General features: G+C 40.2%; 1 protein-coding gene across 2 annotated transcripts in view; it reads right to left on the reverse strand.

Annotated features, from left to right (window-relative positions):
• Positions 1-10,594, reverse strand: part of DHX40 (DEAH-box helicase 40) — a 50,745-nt gene extending 40,151 nt beyond the window's left edge. The window contains exons 1-7 of one of the 2 annotated variants that reach the window (XM_040244180.1): positions 10,418-10,592; positions 9,428-9,595; positions 7,683-7,828; positions 6,186-6,305; positions 5,760-5,987; positions 5,470-5,536; positions 4,170-4,301 (exon numbers count right to left, since the gene is read on the reverse strand). In XM_040244180.1, coding sequence (XP_040100114.1) covers positions 4,170-4,301; positions 5,470-5,536; positions 5,760-5,987; positions 6,186-6,305; positions 7,683-7,828; positions 9,428-9,595; positions 10,418-10,529 — 973 coding nt within the window. In that variant the 5' untranslated portion in view covers positions 10,530-10,592. Of the gene's footprint in view, positions 1-4,169; positions 4,302-5,469; positions 5,537-5,759; positions 5,988-6,185; positions 6,306-7,682; positions 7,829-9,427; positions 9,596-10,417 lie in introns of both variants that reach the window. The other variant, XM_040244181.1, reaches the window with a different exon arrangement.
• Between the last annotated feature and the right edge of the window lie 8,047 nt (positions 10,595-18,641).

Here is an 18,641-nt window from a genome sequence, read left to right on the forward strand (position 1 = left end):
TATATATATGTATATATATATATATGGGTATATGTGCATTTTTTAAGAAAAACAGCCATGGCTTTTATTACTTAAAAAAAAATCTAGGATTCCCACCCTCCAAAAAAGGCTTCTGCACTGAATTAGAGAATTACTTCAGTAGTAAAAATGCCTAACTCAATGCAATTAATTGTCACTTATGAAGCAACAAGTATATTTCAGTTCATAAATTTTTATAGGGGTTTAGCTTTCCCTAAATGCACAACAAACATAAAGGAATGTAAGACCTGAACAAAAAGGAGGAAGTAAGAAGAGAAAAAAGGTTTGAGAGCAACAAGAATAAGATTCTTATTCTTGAGTTTGGTATAAGACATTAATATAACAATATCAATCAGAAAGTGAAAAACCTGCAACTCAATTTAACACACATTTAGTTAGGACTTTTTCAACACACAGAACTTGTCCTCAGGAAGTTCACAACCTCATAGAGGAGATGAAATAACTGTAACACAAGTTAAATGTGTTAAATGCAGTAAAGCACAGTGAGGTTCAAACAAAGAAGAGATAAAAGCCAGTGAGGAGGGAAAGCAGGAAGGGTTTTTATGGAGTTGGTTGCACTTGTGACACAAAATAGCAGAATTTCAAACAGTGAGGGGGGAGAATAAAAGGGAAGGAGGAGTTCAAGTTCAGGGAGGAGCAAACACAGAACCACAAAAATGCTGCCAGAGGAAAAGAAATAAAAAATAGCTCTTCCATTCTGAGCCTGAGTGAACATCACAAGGGGTGGGGACCAGGGAGAGTTCAGCCTGGTGAGCAGGGTCCTATGACCTGGTAGTAGCAGCAACACCTCAGCACCTCTTCACAGTTGACAGATGAGAATTTTTTTATGTCAAGCAGGGAGATATTTAAAGATGTCTCTTTAAAACAGCCACACTCGCAGCTAGCTCAGAAGTTAAGAGCAAATATAAAATATCCACCTCATAATGTCTACCCCATCACTAAACCTGCCAAACCCCCTCACTCCAGGCTATAGGCAAGAAACCCTTCTTCCCTCTCCTCACTCCCAAATGCAAACTTTCTGTTCCTCAAGCTAATAGGAAATAAAAGAAACAACACTGTATTAAGGTCTCTCCCCACAACCCAAAGTAGCAATAACAAAGAAACTAAGTGCTATATTGTATTTACCAGGCTTATAAAGAAAGCCTTAGATCCCAGGAACCTGCTACTGTCTCTCTACTTCATCAAACTCCATCTCATCCATTACTCAGTACCTCATTGGCTCCATCTGAATGCCTCTTTGCACTGTCATAAACTGCTACAATAAATATGGTTATGACCATTATGGATCACCAGTAGCTCACCTTATAGTGCCCTTGGAACCAGAAGGGGAACTAAAATAAATAAACAAAATGCTTCAGTAATGGCTCTACTCAAACCCAATTTCACATCCTTACCATTTACCTACAAACATCAAGATTGCCAGGAGAAATATCAATAACCTCAGATATGCAGATGACATCACCCTTATGGCAGAGAGCAAAGAAGAACTAAAGAGCCTCTTGATGAAAGTTAAAGAAGAGAGTGAAAAAGTTGGCTTAAAACTCAACATTCAGAAAACTAAGATCATGGCATGTGGTCCCATCACTTCATGGCAAATAGATGGGGAAACAATGCAAACAGAGACTTTATTTTGGGGGGCTCCAAAATCACTGCAGATGGTGACTGCAGCCATGAAATTAAAAGACGCTTGCTCCTTGGAAGAAAGGCTATGACCAACCTAGACAGCATATTAAAAAGCAGAGATATTACCAACAAAGGTCTGTCTAGTCAAAGCTATGGTTTTTCCTGTAGTCATGTATGGATATGAGAGCTGGACTATAAAGAAAGCTGAGCGCTGAAGAATTGATGCTTTTGAACTGTGGTATTGGAGAAGACTCTTGAGAGTCCCTTGGACTGCAAGGAGATCCAACCAGTCACTGGTTTTCTAAAGGAAATCATTCTTGAATGTTCATTGGAAGGACTGATGCTGAAGCTCCAATACTTTGGCCACCTGATGGGAAGAAATGACTCACTGGAAAAGACCCTGATGCTGGGGAAGATTGAAGGCAGGAGGTGAAGGGGACAACAGGGCATGAGATGGTTGGATGGCATCACCGACACGATGGACATGAGTCTGAGAAAACTCTGGAAGTTGGTGAAGCCAGGGAAGCCTGGCATGCTGCAGTCCATGGGGCCTCAAAGAGTCAGACACGACTGAGCAACTGAAGTGAACTGATATACACCAACAAAGAAAATCACACACACTGGGATTTAAGGCTGAAAGCTGGCTAAAGTCATATTGGAAGGAAAATGAATGCCAAGTTATTAAGCTGGCATTTTAATTCAGTTGACAATAGGAAATGACTGGAGGTACTGAATAAGAGACTGACACAATCAGAGCTGTGCTTTTGGAAGATTATATTTACCACAGCAGGTAGGATGGCAAATTAAATCAGGGAAAATCAATTAGCTGGATATGTTAACAACCCAGGAAAGCAACTGAGGATCCCAATTCTAATGACAATGAGGGGAAAAAAGAAGAAAAACAAAGGCTCTGGAGAAGATAAAGGCAAAAGAAAACCTGTAGAAGTTGCCACATGCTTGGGCTGTATGATCTAGGAGATGATGAACACACCAGAAAGCCCCATGAGACCCAGGAGGCCTAGAGTGCCGGAGACTGAACTACAGACAGCTTTCAGGAGTCATCACAAAGAAGTGACAGGTGAACCCTAGAAGCCAACCTCTCCAACACAGAGAATTCTAAGAAAATAGCAAGCTAAGGAAGAAACTTTAGAAAACAGTCATATTCAGAGGGGAACAAAGGCCAGGGAGAGTGGTAAGGCAACAGCCTTATGGAAATAGTGGTCAGAAGAACCAAATAACTACCCTACACAACAGCATTTAAGGAGACTTATTATTAACCCCAAATCAAAATACAAACTAATAGAAAAATGCCATGAGATTTGAGGAACAGGTCACTAGCAAGCTTTAATAGTATAAAAACTCAATTTCAGGAAGATAAACAAGAAGCAATGGCATATAAAGAACAATTATTTTCAATGTGGCAGTAAGATGGAAAGAGTGAACTTTATACAGAAGTATGTATGTATTAACAATTAACACAAAGCAACTATACCAGGTTTTGAATTGCCTTATCAGTTACAAAGTAAATTATAAAAGAATTAGTAGATAAAATCTCCAAAATGAATGAGAACCTTAAAACCTAACAAAGACCCTACAAATTCCCTTGAAGATGTAACAATCTAAAATAGATGTCAATGTTGAGTGTGAGGGCCCAATACCATCATCACAAAAGGAATTTCTAAAACGGCATGTCTACGGTTATTTACCAACACATACATTTCTGAACTGTTTTCGTTAATATACGGATAAGAACCACCTACTCAATGAAAACAAAACTACACATAAAATATAAAAACATTCAATTGCTTTTTTGCATTACATAAATGCTAATCCCAGTCAAAGTCCAAATAGGAGACTACAGGTTAACTTCCCTTTTGTATTACAAGTCAAATTCCATAATACAATAGTTACACAAAACAAATTCTAAACCTCATTCAGTAACATTTATTATGAACAAATAGAATGATCAGAGTTAGAATTTGCTCTCTGATCTTAAAAAAGAACTACATCATACTTAAAAAGTAGACTAGTATGCTTGGCTACATAAAAAGAAAACAATCCACTCTCTCTGATACGTCTGGATATATAAGATTCCTAGAAATTCTGTGGCAGTGGCAAATTAGATTTGATTTATGGTACTACTATCAAGGAATTGTGGCCCTCATTTCAAAAAATTAATAACAATATTTTTGTATTGCTGGGAGAGGACACAGCCCTCTCTTAACAACAATAAGGGGGATAGATGACCAAAGTCTTGAAAAAGTGAATGTGAAAAGGCTTAAAAAAAAAAAAAAAAAAAGTCATGTCTCTCAAGGGATGAAGGATGGTTCTCCAAACACTATTTCTTGATCTGGGCTGTTGGTTACAAAGGTGAGTTCACTTTGTGAAATTCATTAACCTAAACACTTACTATCTGCATACTGTATCTGTAAACATGTGATTATCCAATAGATTATTCAATATAAAGTTCTTTAAAAATAAAATTTTCTGTTCTAGTGAGGAATTACCTGTTGTCATAGATCCGTAACAGGGTAATATTAACAAGCCATCTAGAGTGGTATCTTGGACATCATAATCATAATCAACAGATTCTGCCATCTGAAAAAGTAACTCACAACTTTTTTCGATTTCAAACTGACCTGAAATGAGGGGAGAAAATAATGTCAGCAACTGAAAAGCAAAATTAATTTAAGAATGAAAAAGAAAAACCCTTCTAGATTTGTTAGTTTTGCATATTTTAAATATCTCATTTGATCTAAAGTAGATGAACACAAGTTGTACCCAATCCCAACATAAAATAAAAAATACAAGAAATACCAGTTTCCAAGGAATTTAAATCTCTAAAGGAATAAAAACATTTACAGTCATCAAGTCTTTCATCTTGCTAACATGGTATTTGAGGAAGATTCAATAAAGTTAATCATTACCATAGGAGATACTGCATTTGATGTCAAAAATACTTAAGTTCCTTAAAAAGGCTAAGAGATTGTTACAATGTCTCACTTCTGACATTAGTACAGGCAGTGTAGGAGGTGAGCCATGAAATGACTCAGATCTGTTAGCAGAATGCTGCTACTTGAAGAATCACACCAGTCTGAGATTTAACTATTCTATTTTTGATCAAAAAAGCATGCCTATGAGACACGGATTCCACACCCTATGCACTGCTACCACACAGTACCATCCCACCACTCAAAGAAGAAAGTGGCCAGTAGGATGTCTTTTGAAATAATGAATTAGTCATCAAGATCCAGGACTGTTTAGTGGTTAACAGCCCTATGCTGCTGCTGCTGCTAAGTCGCTTCAGTTGTGTCCAACTCTGTGCGACCCCACAGACAGCAGCCTGCCAGACTCCCCCATCCCTGGGATTCTCCAGCCAAGAATTCTGGAGTGGGTTGCCATTTCCTTCTCCAATGCATGAAAGTGAAGTTGCTCAGTCGTGTCCGACTCTTAGCAACCTCATGGACCACAGCCTACCAGGCTCCTCTGTCCATGGGATTTTCCAGGCAAGAGTACTGGACTGGGGTGTCATTGCCTTCTCTGTATATGGTAACAAAAATATTAATATTTTACCATTTAGTATCTTCCTACTAAAAGGTCAGTGTATTTTACATATGTTTACTAAGGAGACTTGTGGTTTTTAGGGCAGTGCAGAATTATCTTACATCTAAAACTACTCAGATAACCATAAAAGGCTAGGATAAAATGAGTAGAGCCTAGATTTTCCAACAAAGGTACACAGTAGTGTGGTGCCACATTCCCCTCGTATAAAGGGCAAAAATTTTAAACCTGGTACTGAATGCTCACCAGTCAGAAAAACCAAGATGTCTCCAGCCATTTCATTCAAATGGATATCCATGGTCACTTTCACAATCTAAAGCAAAAAACACAAGCATAAAATGCTAGTGGAGATAAGGTCCCCACCACCACTACCACCACCTCCCTCAGTTCCACAGAAAAATTTAATTTGCTTCTCAAAAGTCCTAGGACCTATGAAGGCTGCCATTAAAATACTAGAGAAAACATGAATTACCAAACTACTCAGTCAACTAGAATCACAGATACAGAAAAGACATAATAAGGATGTCAAGTAATACCGCTTGAATGTATGCAGTATTTTCTCTATCTCGTGGACCAATCAAATTGCAGAATTTTTCTCTGACTGGATAAAGCCTTCCAGGTATATCAAATATTGGACAATTTCCAAAGAATGCAGAGAGCTTGGCTAATTCCATTGTTGCTGACATCACTACGACCTTTAAATGCTCCTTCCTGTTAGGAGACTTCTCCTGAAATAGCTTCTTCAATAAACCAAATAAAATGTCCTGAAAGAAAAGTAAATTTCTAATAAGTCACAAATGTACATAAAAACCAACTTATTTTAAATATTTTGCTCTCCTTAACCAAAGGATTCATATTTTAATCGATTAAAATGTACAGAAGGGAAGGCAATTCACTGTACAGTACAAAGCTACCCCCAAAGAAATAAAACCAATAAATAAGCAAAAAAGTTAAATACTCACTGTAGTTAGAGTTCTCTCATGGGCTTCATCCAAAATAATGACACTGAACTTGGTAAGATTTGGATCTCCCAAAATATGTTTCAGTAAACATCCATCAGTCATGTATTTGATTGCTGTTTCCTAATGTTCAAACAGCAAAGTATATTAACATACACATAAAAATAAAATTCACAGAAATGCACTCCTATTTCACAAATTAAATTTTCCCCTCAAATGTATAGACATCAACCAATCTGATTAAATAAGAAAATACATGAAATAGTCTAATAATATATTTTAATAACATAGATGGTAAATTATGAAACTTGTGATCTACATAGGCAGGAAAACCAAGGGGAATGTTCTGGGATAAAGCAACAATAAGGAAATGCAATGAAGTCTGTGGAAAGTGGTTAAGACAACGCAGTGACCTCTGGTGAGCAAGCTGTGGGAAACAATAATGAAATGGGACTCGTCCCCCTGTCTCAGCTGCTATCGTAGAGAACTTAGGGAAAAAAAGGAAGGTGGCACCATTCTTCTCATGCTATTCCTCCGTGACTGTTTTCCTATTACAAAAATAGGATCAGCCGACTAGCATTAAAAGAAGGTGAGAACGGGAGTTAACAACAGAGCTATCCATAAAACAGGGCAAGGAGAAAAGGAAAAAACCAGCAGTGACCACCAGGAATGCAAAGACAGTATTTGGGGGAGTTATTCTGTGCCACTATTGCTAGCCATTCCTATTAGGGACCAAAAGCAAGTCAGGGATTATTTTGCATCTGGTTTGGGATTCAGAAATCCTGAGGGATATAAATTGTGGCTATGAACTATTACCATGAATAGAGAAGATGCTCAACAAATATTTGCTCACTAAGTTTGTTAACTGTCAGTTTTCCACTGACTTCAAGAATCCAACCATATAATAGGGATGAATCTTGACAACATTAGCTAGATGAAATAAGCCACACAAAGGACACAATATTGCATGATTCCACGTTTTAAGTATACAGGAATGCACAGAGATGTAAAGCAGAATAGAAGGTACCAGGGACTACTGGAGGAGGGGCTATGGGAATGTGGAGACAGAGCACTGTTGTTTGGGATGGTGAAAATGTTCAGAAAATATAGAGAGTGGTAACGGTTACAGAACACTACGAATGTACTTAATGCCACTGCACTGTTTACCTAAATGTGATCTGAAAGTACTAAAAATGGTACACTTTATTTTATGTATATTTTACTACAATAAAATTTCTTTTCAAAGAACACAAATGTAAAAATACACAAGGGAATCCTATGAAAAAATCAACATAACTGTCACAAAACTAACTGAGAAAGGAGAAAAGGGAAGGCACCCAGGCCAAGACATTAATAACGGGCAATACAAATTAATTATAATTTGAGGCTTTGTTTCTTTAAAATGCAAATGGAATTTTTGAAGTCAAAATCTTCCATAACTTTTCCCACTCTTTCTATAACTTTACACTACTTAACTAAATACAACCAGAACTTTGGTACCTTGGAGCTGCAATCATCAAAACGAACTTGGTATCCTACTTTAGATCCCAATGTGCATTTCATTTCTTCAGCAACCCTCTGAGCAACAGATATGGCAGCTACTTTTCGTGGTTGGGTCACGCCAATCATACCATGTTGTGAAAACCCTACCAAATGCAGAGGTAAAAAACACAAAAATGTTAACCATTGCTTCCCATTAGAGTTAAACTGTTTCTGGTCAATCGATACAAACTGTTCAAGAGTTTCTAAAAGAAAACTCTGCAAAATTAACAACACATAGTCTTACATTTGCACCATGGAAATTTTAAGTATTAATTAAAAATAAGTATATATGAATAACCATACACATATACATAATAACTATTCTCACATACATAAGAATACATATTAACAACCATTTAAATGCACATATTTTAATTAGATTTTTTTCCAATTTCAGTCTTAAGATTTACTCTAAAGAGTAAGCCAAGAATTTTTAACCCCTAGGAAGACATAAAATTACACACACTTCCTAAAATAGATTTACTTTTTCCACATAAGTTTAAACATACCACTTTTCATAGGTTCTACCATTTTAGTACCTCAGAAAGCGAAATGGATCTTATAACTGATGGTATTTTTTTCTTTACTGCTGCTGCTGCTGCTAAGTCACTTCAGTTGCGTCTGACTCTGTGCGACCCCATAGACGGCAGCCCACCAGGCTCCCCTGTCCCTGGGATTCTCCAGGCAAGAACACTGGAGTGGGTCACCATTTCCTTCTCCAATGCGTGTGTCTGACTCTCAGCAACCCCATGGACTGCAGCCCACCAGGCTCCGCCATCCTTAGTTTTTCTTTACTAATAGTATGTAAAATAGTGGTATGTCTTAACAGAATCTTTCTTTAAAATTTATTTATTTATTTTTGGTTGTGCTGAGTCTTCATTGCTGCATGGGCTTTTCTCTAGTTTCAGCAACAGGGACTCCTCTCCGGTTGTGGTATATGGGCTTCTCGTTTCAAGCTCTAGGCTGAGAGGGCTTCAGGAGTTGCAGCTCTTGGGCTCTAGAGCAAGGGTTCAATAGCTGTGGCGCATGGGCTTAGTTGCTTCACTGCATGTGGGGTCTTCCCAGACCAGGGATCCAACCCATGCCTCTTGTATTGGCAGGCAGATTCTCTACCACTGAGCCACCAGGGAAGCCCAACAGATAGCATCTTAAAAGACCTGATTTATCAGAGTAAGTTAATATGTAAGCTAAGAAATTTTTATAATATCCAACACAATTTTGCTGTATACCAACCTTATGATATAAAGTTTTACCATATTGAAAGGAAAGACACTGTAAAGGTAATTTGTTGGCTGGCCTGGTGTTACGAAAATCAAGGAATAAACAGTTACCTGATATCACTCTAGAAAAAGAATCCAGAAATAGTAATGTCAGCAACAGATATCAATATATCCCCTCCCCTGAAAATCATTTCAATACCCAACGTTCAACAGTCTACTGCAAGACAACCTACTCTACAGCAGAGAATCAATATCTACCTATAATTCTATTTGGAATTTTTATGGTAACTGAAAATGCCATTCAACTCATTCCCGAATCTGAAATAAGACTGCAAAAAAGAGCGAAATATACAAGGACAGTGTGCCAAGAGAAGAATCGGACTGTAAAACAAATGATAGGCATTTATGTAATACAGAAGTCCTATTAGCTTTTAAGAGGATATTTTTTTAAATGCTCCAAATATTATCCCAGAATAAAATTACCTGCTTCATATAGATACTTTGGGAGTTGAGTTGTTTTACCACTTCCTGTATTTCCAGTAACAATAAGGAATGAATTGTCCCTCACAGCTTGAATAAGCTTTTTTCTTTGTTTCTGAATGGGAAAAGTTGGAGTAGTTCCTCCCTCCTGTGACGTGCATCCTTTCTCTTCTGTAACGACAGGGCGGGGGTAGGGGTAATGTGCAATTAAAAGGCCTGTAAAGATATCTCAATTTCCCAAAACTGAAAAAGAGAGTGACAACAGAATTTTAGGGCTGGAAAGAATCAACCCATGACTTCTCGGTGAAATCCCTTACATCCCATTTGCGAGCGAGCGTTCCTAAGCTCAGAGCAACTTTTTAGTGAGATCAACTTGAGCATTTCTTAATGCATGACTCAAAGTATCTGACAAAGGCAGTGTATTTGCAGGTATACCTATCCAGAAGCACAAAACCCAATTTTATTAAATAATAGACCTCAAAACTGGGACAGGGCAGAAAAACTCTCAGCTGAATGAAAAGCCACCTGTATTTGCTTCTGATTCACGGTTCAAGTTAGGTCCCCGTTCAGAGTGACTGATATCCCAGAAGGCCAAGTGGTGGGTAACCATGGAAACTGGCTCCCTTCATACCGTACCCAAAGGCAGGCTGGCGGCCCGGCGGTGGGGCGGAGGGGTGGGGCGAGGGGAACGGGTGGGTAGAGAACAAAGGTTTTCTGAGCCTATTTAAGAGCAGGACGCGTCCCGGCGTTGGGGTGCACTTTTTTTGCCCCTCAGCAGGGTTTTCGCCCAACTTAGGTCTGGGACCACCCCTCTCCAGTCCAAAGTGGCTCACTGGACGCAAAGTTCGCCTCCGGCTGGGAGGGCGACAGGAAGGCTGCAGCCTGCAGCCTCCTCTTCTCCGCCAGTCTCAGGCGGACTTTCATCCCCCCCCCATCCCCCCAAAGCCCCGTGCTACCACTCCCGCTGGCCTCCGCGGGACCCGCGGACCGCACCTCTATCCGCGACGGAACCTGCCGAAGGCCGCTCTTCCTGGAGGTCTCGCGATCTCTCACCTTCCTCCTGCCGCCTTGGCGCCCTGCCCGCGACGGCGGGAAACCGGGACATAGACCTGGCCCCGAGCGGAGGTGAGCACGTCCACCGGTCCTGGGGAGATGGGCGGGGAGAGGCGAAGACGCGTCCTGATGACGTCGCGGTGTTTACTTCCGCGCGTGCGACTCGGGCGAGGGGCGGGGGAGCCGCCCGATGACGTGGCGCTACGAGCCCGCCCGCCCGGGCGGGTGTTTCCCGCCCGCTGTCCGCGTGCGCTGCAGGTCCGCGCGCGAAGCCAGCCCCGAAGTCCGGGAGGGCTCGGTCCAGGGTCTCCGTTTGTGCCCAAAAGGGCCGGGAGACGCCTTTTTTAAAATCAGTGGTCGCTGCAGACGTATCCAACCTTCACACGCCTAACGCGATGTGACCCTTTGTCAGGAGCTGAAATCTTTGCTAGCGTTTGGCGTTCCACAACATTCTCACCTTCAGTGAAAGTCGGTCAGTGGTGTCCAACTCTGCGACCCCAGGGACTATACAGGCCATGGAATTCTCCAGGCCAGGATACTGGACTGGGTAGCCGTTCCCTTCTTTGGGGGAATCTTCCTAACCCAGGGATTGAACCGAGGTCTCCCACATTGCAGGCGGATTCTTTACCAGCTGAGCCACAATTGCTTGTCCTGAAATGTCCTGCAAAGGCACACGGGTTATGAGTGGCACACCCGAACTTCTTGTGTAGTGTCAAAAAGTAGGCTCCCCACGCTGTTCATTGGGGACGCTGTGAACATTCATAGGACCCTGCATGTTAAGTTATATTTACATACGTATTTTCTTCTCCTTTCCCCCAGCTAGACGCAGGGCAGCAACTTTAGAAAACTGTGATACACTCGGCCCAGCAAAGTGTTTCAAATTGGGCTGTTAATATTTTTTGAATTTGCTGGATGGTTGGATGAATGATTAGATTTCTAGAGAAGTTAATCGCATTTATTTATTTATTTTGCTGCACCACGGGCATCTTGTGTGATCTTAGTTCAGCAACCAGGAATGAAACTGGTGACCCCTGCCCTGTAATCAAGGGGTCTTAACCACTGGACTGACAGGGAAGTCCGCTAAGCTCATTTTAATGGTTGTTGATTCCTTGGAAACCACAAGAATTGAAAAGTTAAACACATATACAACAATTGAGGTGGGGTGAATTTTTCAGCATAGGTACTTTGTGAAGCAGGGCTTTCTGTTGTAGAAACTTGCAATTTTGTAAGTAGTGTCAATCATAACAAAAGCCATGCAAGAAGATTATTTCTTGGACTTTCCAACTCTTCCTGCTGTTAGTACTTCCTGTTCAGTACTTGCTGCCAAAGACAACTCAAATTATCACTTTACATTAACTAGAAGTCCCTACTCTCCTATCTGACTAGGCTTCAAAAGATGTCATTGGACCTTAAGATTTTGCTATACTCATTACGAATATATGTATACCAACTCCTTTTAAATGGGACTGATAAACATCTCCTAAAATGCAAGTTTATCAGATTTTGAGTGAGAGCAACTTTCTAATAACTTTGTATCTTCTGCGTTCTACAAAAATAAATCTGTAGAAGGACATCCCAGATTTCTCTTATCCATTAAAGGAATCTCCTAACATCCTGTATTCTGCTAGAAATTTAAACTATCACAAATCAGAGAAACCACAAAAAAGCAAAAATACATTTGTAGTATTGGCAAGGTATTGGTGAGTATAGGGCATGATAAGTCACTTTGGGGGCTTCCCTGGTGATGGTGTTGTTCAGTTGCTCAGTTGTGTCTGACTCTTTGAGACCCCCATGGACTGCAGGAGTCCAGGCTTCCCTGTCCTTCACCATCTCCCAAAGCTTGCTCAAACTCATGTCTATCAAGTCAGTGATGCCATCCAACCATCTCATCCTCTGTTGTCCCCTTCTCCTGCCTTCCAGTCTTTCCCAGGATCAGGATCTTTTCTAATGAGTCAGCTCTTCACATCAGGTGGCCAAAGATTGGAACTTCAGCTTCAGCATCAGTTCTTCCAATGAATATTCAGGATTGATTTCCTTGAGGATTGACTGGTTTGATCTCCTTGCAGTCCAAGGGACTCTCAGGAGTCTTCTGTAGAACCATAGTTCTAAAGCATCAGTTCTTCGGTGCTCAGCCTTCCTTATGGTGACACGCCCATATTGGGCAAATTTAATTCAGATGACCATTATGTCTACTACTGCAGACAAGAATCCCTTAGAAGAAATGGAGTAGTACTCACAGTCAACAAAAGAGTATGAAATGCAGTTCAGTTCAGTTCACTTCAGTCGCTCAGTTCTGCCTGACTCTGCGACCCTATGAATTGCAGCACGCCAGGCCTCCCTGTCCATCACCAACTCACGGAGTTCACTCAAACTCACGTCCATCGAGTCAGTGATGCCATCCAGCCATATCATCCTCGGTCGTCCCCTTCTCCTCCTGCCCCCAATCCCTCCCAGCATCAGAGTCTTTTCCCATGAGTCAACTCTTCGCATGAGGTGGCCAAAGTACTGGAGTTTCAGCTTTAGCATCATTCCTTCCAAAGAACACCCAGGACTGATCTCCTTCAGAATGGACTGGTTGGATCTCCTTGCAGTCCAAGGGACTCTCAAGAGTCTTCTCCAACATCACAATTCAAAAGCATCAATTCTTCGGCGCTCAGCCTTCTTCACAGTCCAACTCTCACATCCATACATGACCAATGGAAAAACCATAGCCTTGACTAGACGGACCTTAGTTGGCAAAGTAATGTCTCTGCTTTTGAATATGCTATCTAGGTTGGTCATGACTTTTCTTCCAAGGAGTAAGCATCTTTTAATTTCATGGCTGCAGTCACCATCTGCAGTGATTTGGGAGCCCCCCAAAATAACGTCTGACACTGTTTCCACTGTTTCCCCATCTATTTCCCATGAAGTGATGGGACTGGATGCCATGATCTTCGTTTTCTGAATGTTGAGCTTTAAGCCAACTTTTTCGCTCTCCTCTTTCACTTTCATCAAGAGGCTTTTTAGCTCCTCTTCACTTTCTGCCATAAGGGTGGTATCATCTGCATATCTGAGGTTATTGATATTTCTCCCAGAAATCTTGATTCCAGCTTGTGTTTCTTCCAGTCCAGCGTTTCTCATGATGTACTCTGCATAGGAGTTAAATAAGCAGGGTGACAATATACAGCCTTGACGTACTCCTTTTCCTATTTGGAACCAGTCTGTAGTTTCATGTCCAGTTCTAACTGTTGCTTCCTGACCTGCATACAGATTTCTCAAGAGGCAGGTTAGGTGGTCTGGTATTCCCATCTCTTGAAGAATTTTCCACAGTTTCTTGTGATCCACACAGTCAGAGGCTTTGGCATAGTCAATAAAGCAGAAATAGATGTTTTTCTGGAACTCTCTTGCTTTTTCCATGATCCAGTGGATGTTGGCAATTTGATCTCTGGTTCCTCTGCCTTTTCTAAAACCAGCTTGAACATCAGGGAGTTCATGGTTCATGTATTGCTGAAGCCTGGCTTGGAAAATTTTGAGCATTACTTTACTTGGGTGCAATCTCAAAAAGGACAGAATGATCTTAGTTTGTTTCCCTGGTGACTCAGTGGTGAAGAATCTGCCTGCCAGTGGAGGGGACACAGGTCCCATCACTGATGCAGGAGGATCCCACACGCCTCGGGACAGCTAGGCCCATGTGCCACAACTACTGAGCCTGTGTTCTAGAACCTGTGAGCTGCAACCACTAAAGCCCAAAAGCCTGGAGCCCATGCTCCACAATAAGAGAAACCATTGCCATGGGAAGCCCACACACGGCAACTGGAGCGTAGCCCTCACTCACTGCAGCTAGAGAAAGCCCGCTTGCAGCAACAAATACCCAGTGCAGCCATAAGGAAATAAATCTTTTTATGAAAATAGTCACTTTCTAAGAAAATGAGCAGAATCATTTCAGACCAATGACAGAATTTATTAAACACTTAGCAGTCAAACGTATAATATAAATTTTTTCATTTATTCTTCACAAAAACCCATAAAAGTAATTATCACTAATTTTCACATATGGAAATCAAGGCTCACGTATTTGCCCAAGATAACAAAACACAGAGGTAATAGGACTGGGTTTCAAAGCCATACTAATAACCACTGTACTGTAATGGTAGATGGAATTACCTAAATCTTGGTGCCTAATATATTTTCTTCCAATGTTTGTAAGTCAACTATTATAAAATTATTTCATTCTCATGTGAGAATCACCCAATGAGAGGATTCAGAATAAAACCTGCAAGCCAAGAATAAGAAAAAGTAAAAGTGAAAAGCTCAAATGTTGTTTAATGCTATTGATTTTAAAACCAAGGCCATTTAAAGCATGTTACCATTAATAACCATGTGCTCAGGGTTACTTCGTATTGAAAGATCAACAGTTATTTCCTTTTCAGTGAGTTTACAAATTATAATGGCAAGTAAGATACAAGTACAGATTGAATATAGAAAATGCATGGGTTGAATCTGCAAAGAAAAGTCAGTGTCCCCAACATTGACTCTGCTTCCTGTTATCTTTGCCTCACAAGGAGAACCTGAAGGAAATAATATTCAAAAAAGTGTGAGAAGTGTGACTTGCACCTTGCTACTATTGATTCATAAGCAGTCTTTCAAAATGTTCTTGAATCCATACAATGTACTTCTGAGCATTCAAAAGACAGGAAGGAGTCTCAGTATTCAATATTTATAGGGATTTCCCTGGCGGTCAGTGGTTAAGACCCCACAGTTCCACTGCAGAGGGCTCAGGTTCAGTCCTTAGTACAGGGGGAAAAAAAAGACTTACAAAAATAAAATCTAATTTTTAAATTGGAAAAGGAGATGGCAACCCACTCCAGTATTCTCGCCTGGAGAATCCCATGGACAGAAGAGCCTGGAGGGCTACAGTCCATGGGGTCGCAAAGAGTCAGACGTGACTGAGCGACTAACACACATACACACAATTTTTAAATCCTTTTCAGAAAGAAAGAGTAAAGAACCATGGTTATAATTTAAAAGAAACAAGTGGTACAGAAATAAAAATTATCACAGATATTAATACAGTAAAATCCAGAAAGTCAAAAAATACCAGACAAATGACAATATGTTGAATGTTAATCATAACAGAAAGTCAAGAAAGAGAGGGAGTGATAGTGTCAAAGTCCATGGATTTTTTTTCTTAATCCATGAATTTGACCAAACCAATAGTTGTTTTGGTAAAGAGAAGTAGATAAGAGCCAGACTGTAAGTGGGTGGGAAAAGAATTAGAGAGCACACTGAAAAATGTACTTAATGCACTTGAAGATGTTTGATTAGAATCAAGGAAGGTAAATAAAAGGAGAGAAGAGAATAGCCAGCAAAAGCTGCTGCTGATACAGTTGTATGCGTGATGATTCATGGTCAGTGAAATTGTTGGGGGTGTAATTACAGGGTGACTTTAGGAGACTTGAAAACACAGAGGTAGTGATGAGGGAGAAAAAGTACATTCACATCTTTGAGAATGAATGCAGGGCTACAAGAGGGAGAACAAACTTTTAATCAAAGTAGGTGTAATACCTCTGCATTTGTGACAAGTTTGTATCCCCAAATATGAATCTGATTATTCCTCTCTGTCTCTCTCCTTTATTTCTGTCTTTCTTGTAAACCAAAAGAGTTTTCTTCTGCTCCAGTCCTCACCAGAGAAGAAACAAAGACATAAGTACACGGCCAACCTAGAGGCCTAGATTGGAGATTTCTGTGCGTCCTTGAAGAACTGGTTATTGCTTCTCTTAGGCGTGTAAGACTGAACCTCAAGAGGGCAGAGAGAAGAGAGAATGTAAGGAGAAAGGAAGAACTGATTGAAGGAATAAGGAGCCCTCAAAGTAACCAAGAGAAAGAGGATCTTTCACTAGAAAGTCCTAGTGGCAGGCCTTCAAGATGAGCCACCTGAAGTATGTTATGAAATAAGTTAAAAGCCAAAATAAGTTAAAATCCAAAACTATGACAAGTTACTCACTTAGCAGGCATTCAAGATGAGCCACCTGAAGTATGTTATGAAATAAGTTAAAAGCCAAAATAAGTTAAAAGCCAAAACTATGACCAGTTAGTCACTTAGCAGGCATTCAAGAGGAGCCACCTGAAGTATGTTATGAAATAAGTTAAAAGCCAAAATAAGTTAAAAGCCAAAACTATGACCAGTTAGTCACTTAGCAGTCCTGAATGCATGTAGGCCTGGAAAGTGAGAGGGAAGCTTGTATGTTTTGCAGGGAATGAAGACATGAAGAACCTCACTCCCTAAACCAGACAGTTAGATGGAAACAATAGAGAATTTTATAAGTGAGGTAGTGGACCCTATGCCACTGTTATTTATTCTATTAACATTTCTGTAGATGTTAGTGATTTAGGCATTTTGAGGAAAACAGTTAGATGGCCATACCATTGAACTTATAGACCCTGGTGCTGGGAAAGATTGAAGGCAGGAGGAGAAGGGGATGACAGAGGATGAAATGGTTAGATGGCATCACCAACTCAATGGACGTGAGTTTGAGTAAACTCCAGGAGTTGGTGATGGACAGGGAGGCCTGGCGTGCTGCAGTCCATGGGGTCACAAAGAGTCAAACATGACTGAGCGACTGAACTCTTTCTGAACCCTTCAGTTCAAAAGTGAAAAATCAACATCATCCTACTTTCTTCTCTTTGTTCTTTTGTCGGTGTGCATATATTAAGATTTGATAAGTATCACGAGGCCACTTACCAAGCAGTCATTAATCATTCATCAATAATATTTAATTGAAGGACTTCCCTGGTAGTCTTTAAGACCTTGTGTTTCCAATGCAGGGATTGAGAGTTGATCCCTGGTTGGGGAACTAAGTTCCCACTTGCCGTGTGGTGAAGAAATTTGTTTTAAATTTTATTTCATACAGAGGCTAATAAAACGTGTGACACTTTTAGTCATTGTCAATGAAAATTAATGCTTTGCATATATTTGTAATAATCGTGCATGAATGTGCGGTATTCCCATTATTCTATCAATAAAACAGGAATTCTTTCAAATAAAAGCTCAGCGAGGGGCTTCCCTAGTGGTTCAGAATCTGCCTTCCAATGCAGGAGACAGGGGTTCAGTCCCTGAGGGAACTAAGATCCCACATGTTCGTGTGCCACAACCAGAGTCCACACACCACAATGAAGATCCTGCATGCCACCACTAAGAACCAAAACAGCCAAAAATAAGTAAATATATATATTTTAAAAAGCTCAAAGAGTACTCTAACTTCCTGTTCATTCATTCATGTGTTCATTCAGTAAGTATTAGAAAGTACAACCATATTATTCACCCTTCTTAATAGCCATACAGAGGCATAAAAATACCTTCATTACCTGCAAGCAGTCAAAGTGAAGTCGCTCAGTCGTGTCGGACTCTGCGACCCCATGGACTGTAGCCCTCCAGGCTCCTCCATCCATGGGATTTTCCAGGCAGGAATACTGGAGTGGGTTGCCATTTCCTTCTCCAGGGGATCTTCCCGACCCAGGGATCGAACCCAGGTCTCCTGCATTGTAGGCAGACGCTTAAACCTCTGAGCCAGTCAAGGAGCTAAATAATTACAGGAGGAAAAACTAGCTAGAGTGATCAGAGATTTTTTGGAGTTAATGCTATTTGAACTGAGCTTTGCAAGTTGGGAAGATTTCAGTAAATGCCAGGGAAAGATTTTGAATAGAGGAAATCTCACAAAGACACTAATAGAGTGACCAAGATATTAATTACAGATGATTGAGAAATCTGCAAAATTAATATTTTATCTCTAGTGACCATCTCTGTAAATCTTTCACTTGCCTGAAGGTGGCAAGCTGGGTTTATCTGAGAAACTCCAGCATCAACATTATTTGAAGAAAAAAATGAAACAGTACTATATCTCTAGGAAGAAAACAAAAGCAAAACCTTTTATTCACATTTAACTCACAAAATCAAAAAGTAAAAAAGATTGAAATTACATAAGTAAACATATAAATACTGTACATATTTAATGTTACTTATTTCAAAGCACAAAGATTTTGTATCCTAAGTATTTTACATTCTAACTTTTAAAGTTTTATTGTCCTTATTGATTTCTCAGTTATGATACAGTTTCTTCATAGGAGAAAGAGAGGAACTATACTTTTTAAATATGACCATTAAAATCTGTGGTAGAGCCTGTGTATA

The sequence above is a fragment of the Oryx dammah genome, unplaced genomic scaffold, assembly GCF_014754425.2.
Source record: "Oryx dammah isolate SB20612 unplaced genomic scaffold, SCBI_Odam_1.1 HiC_scaffold_8, whole genome shotgun sequence".
In the NCBI taxonomy this organism is placed as follows: Eukaryota; Metazoa; Chordata; class Mammalia; order Artiodactyla; family Bovidae; genus Oryx; species Oryx dammah.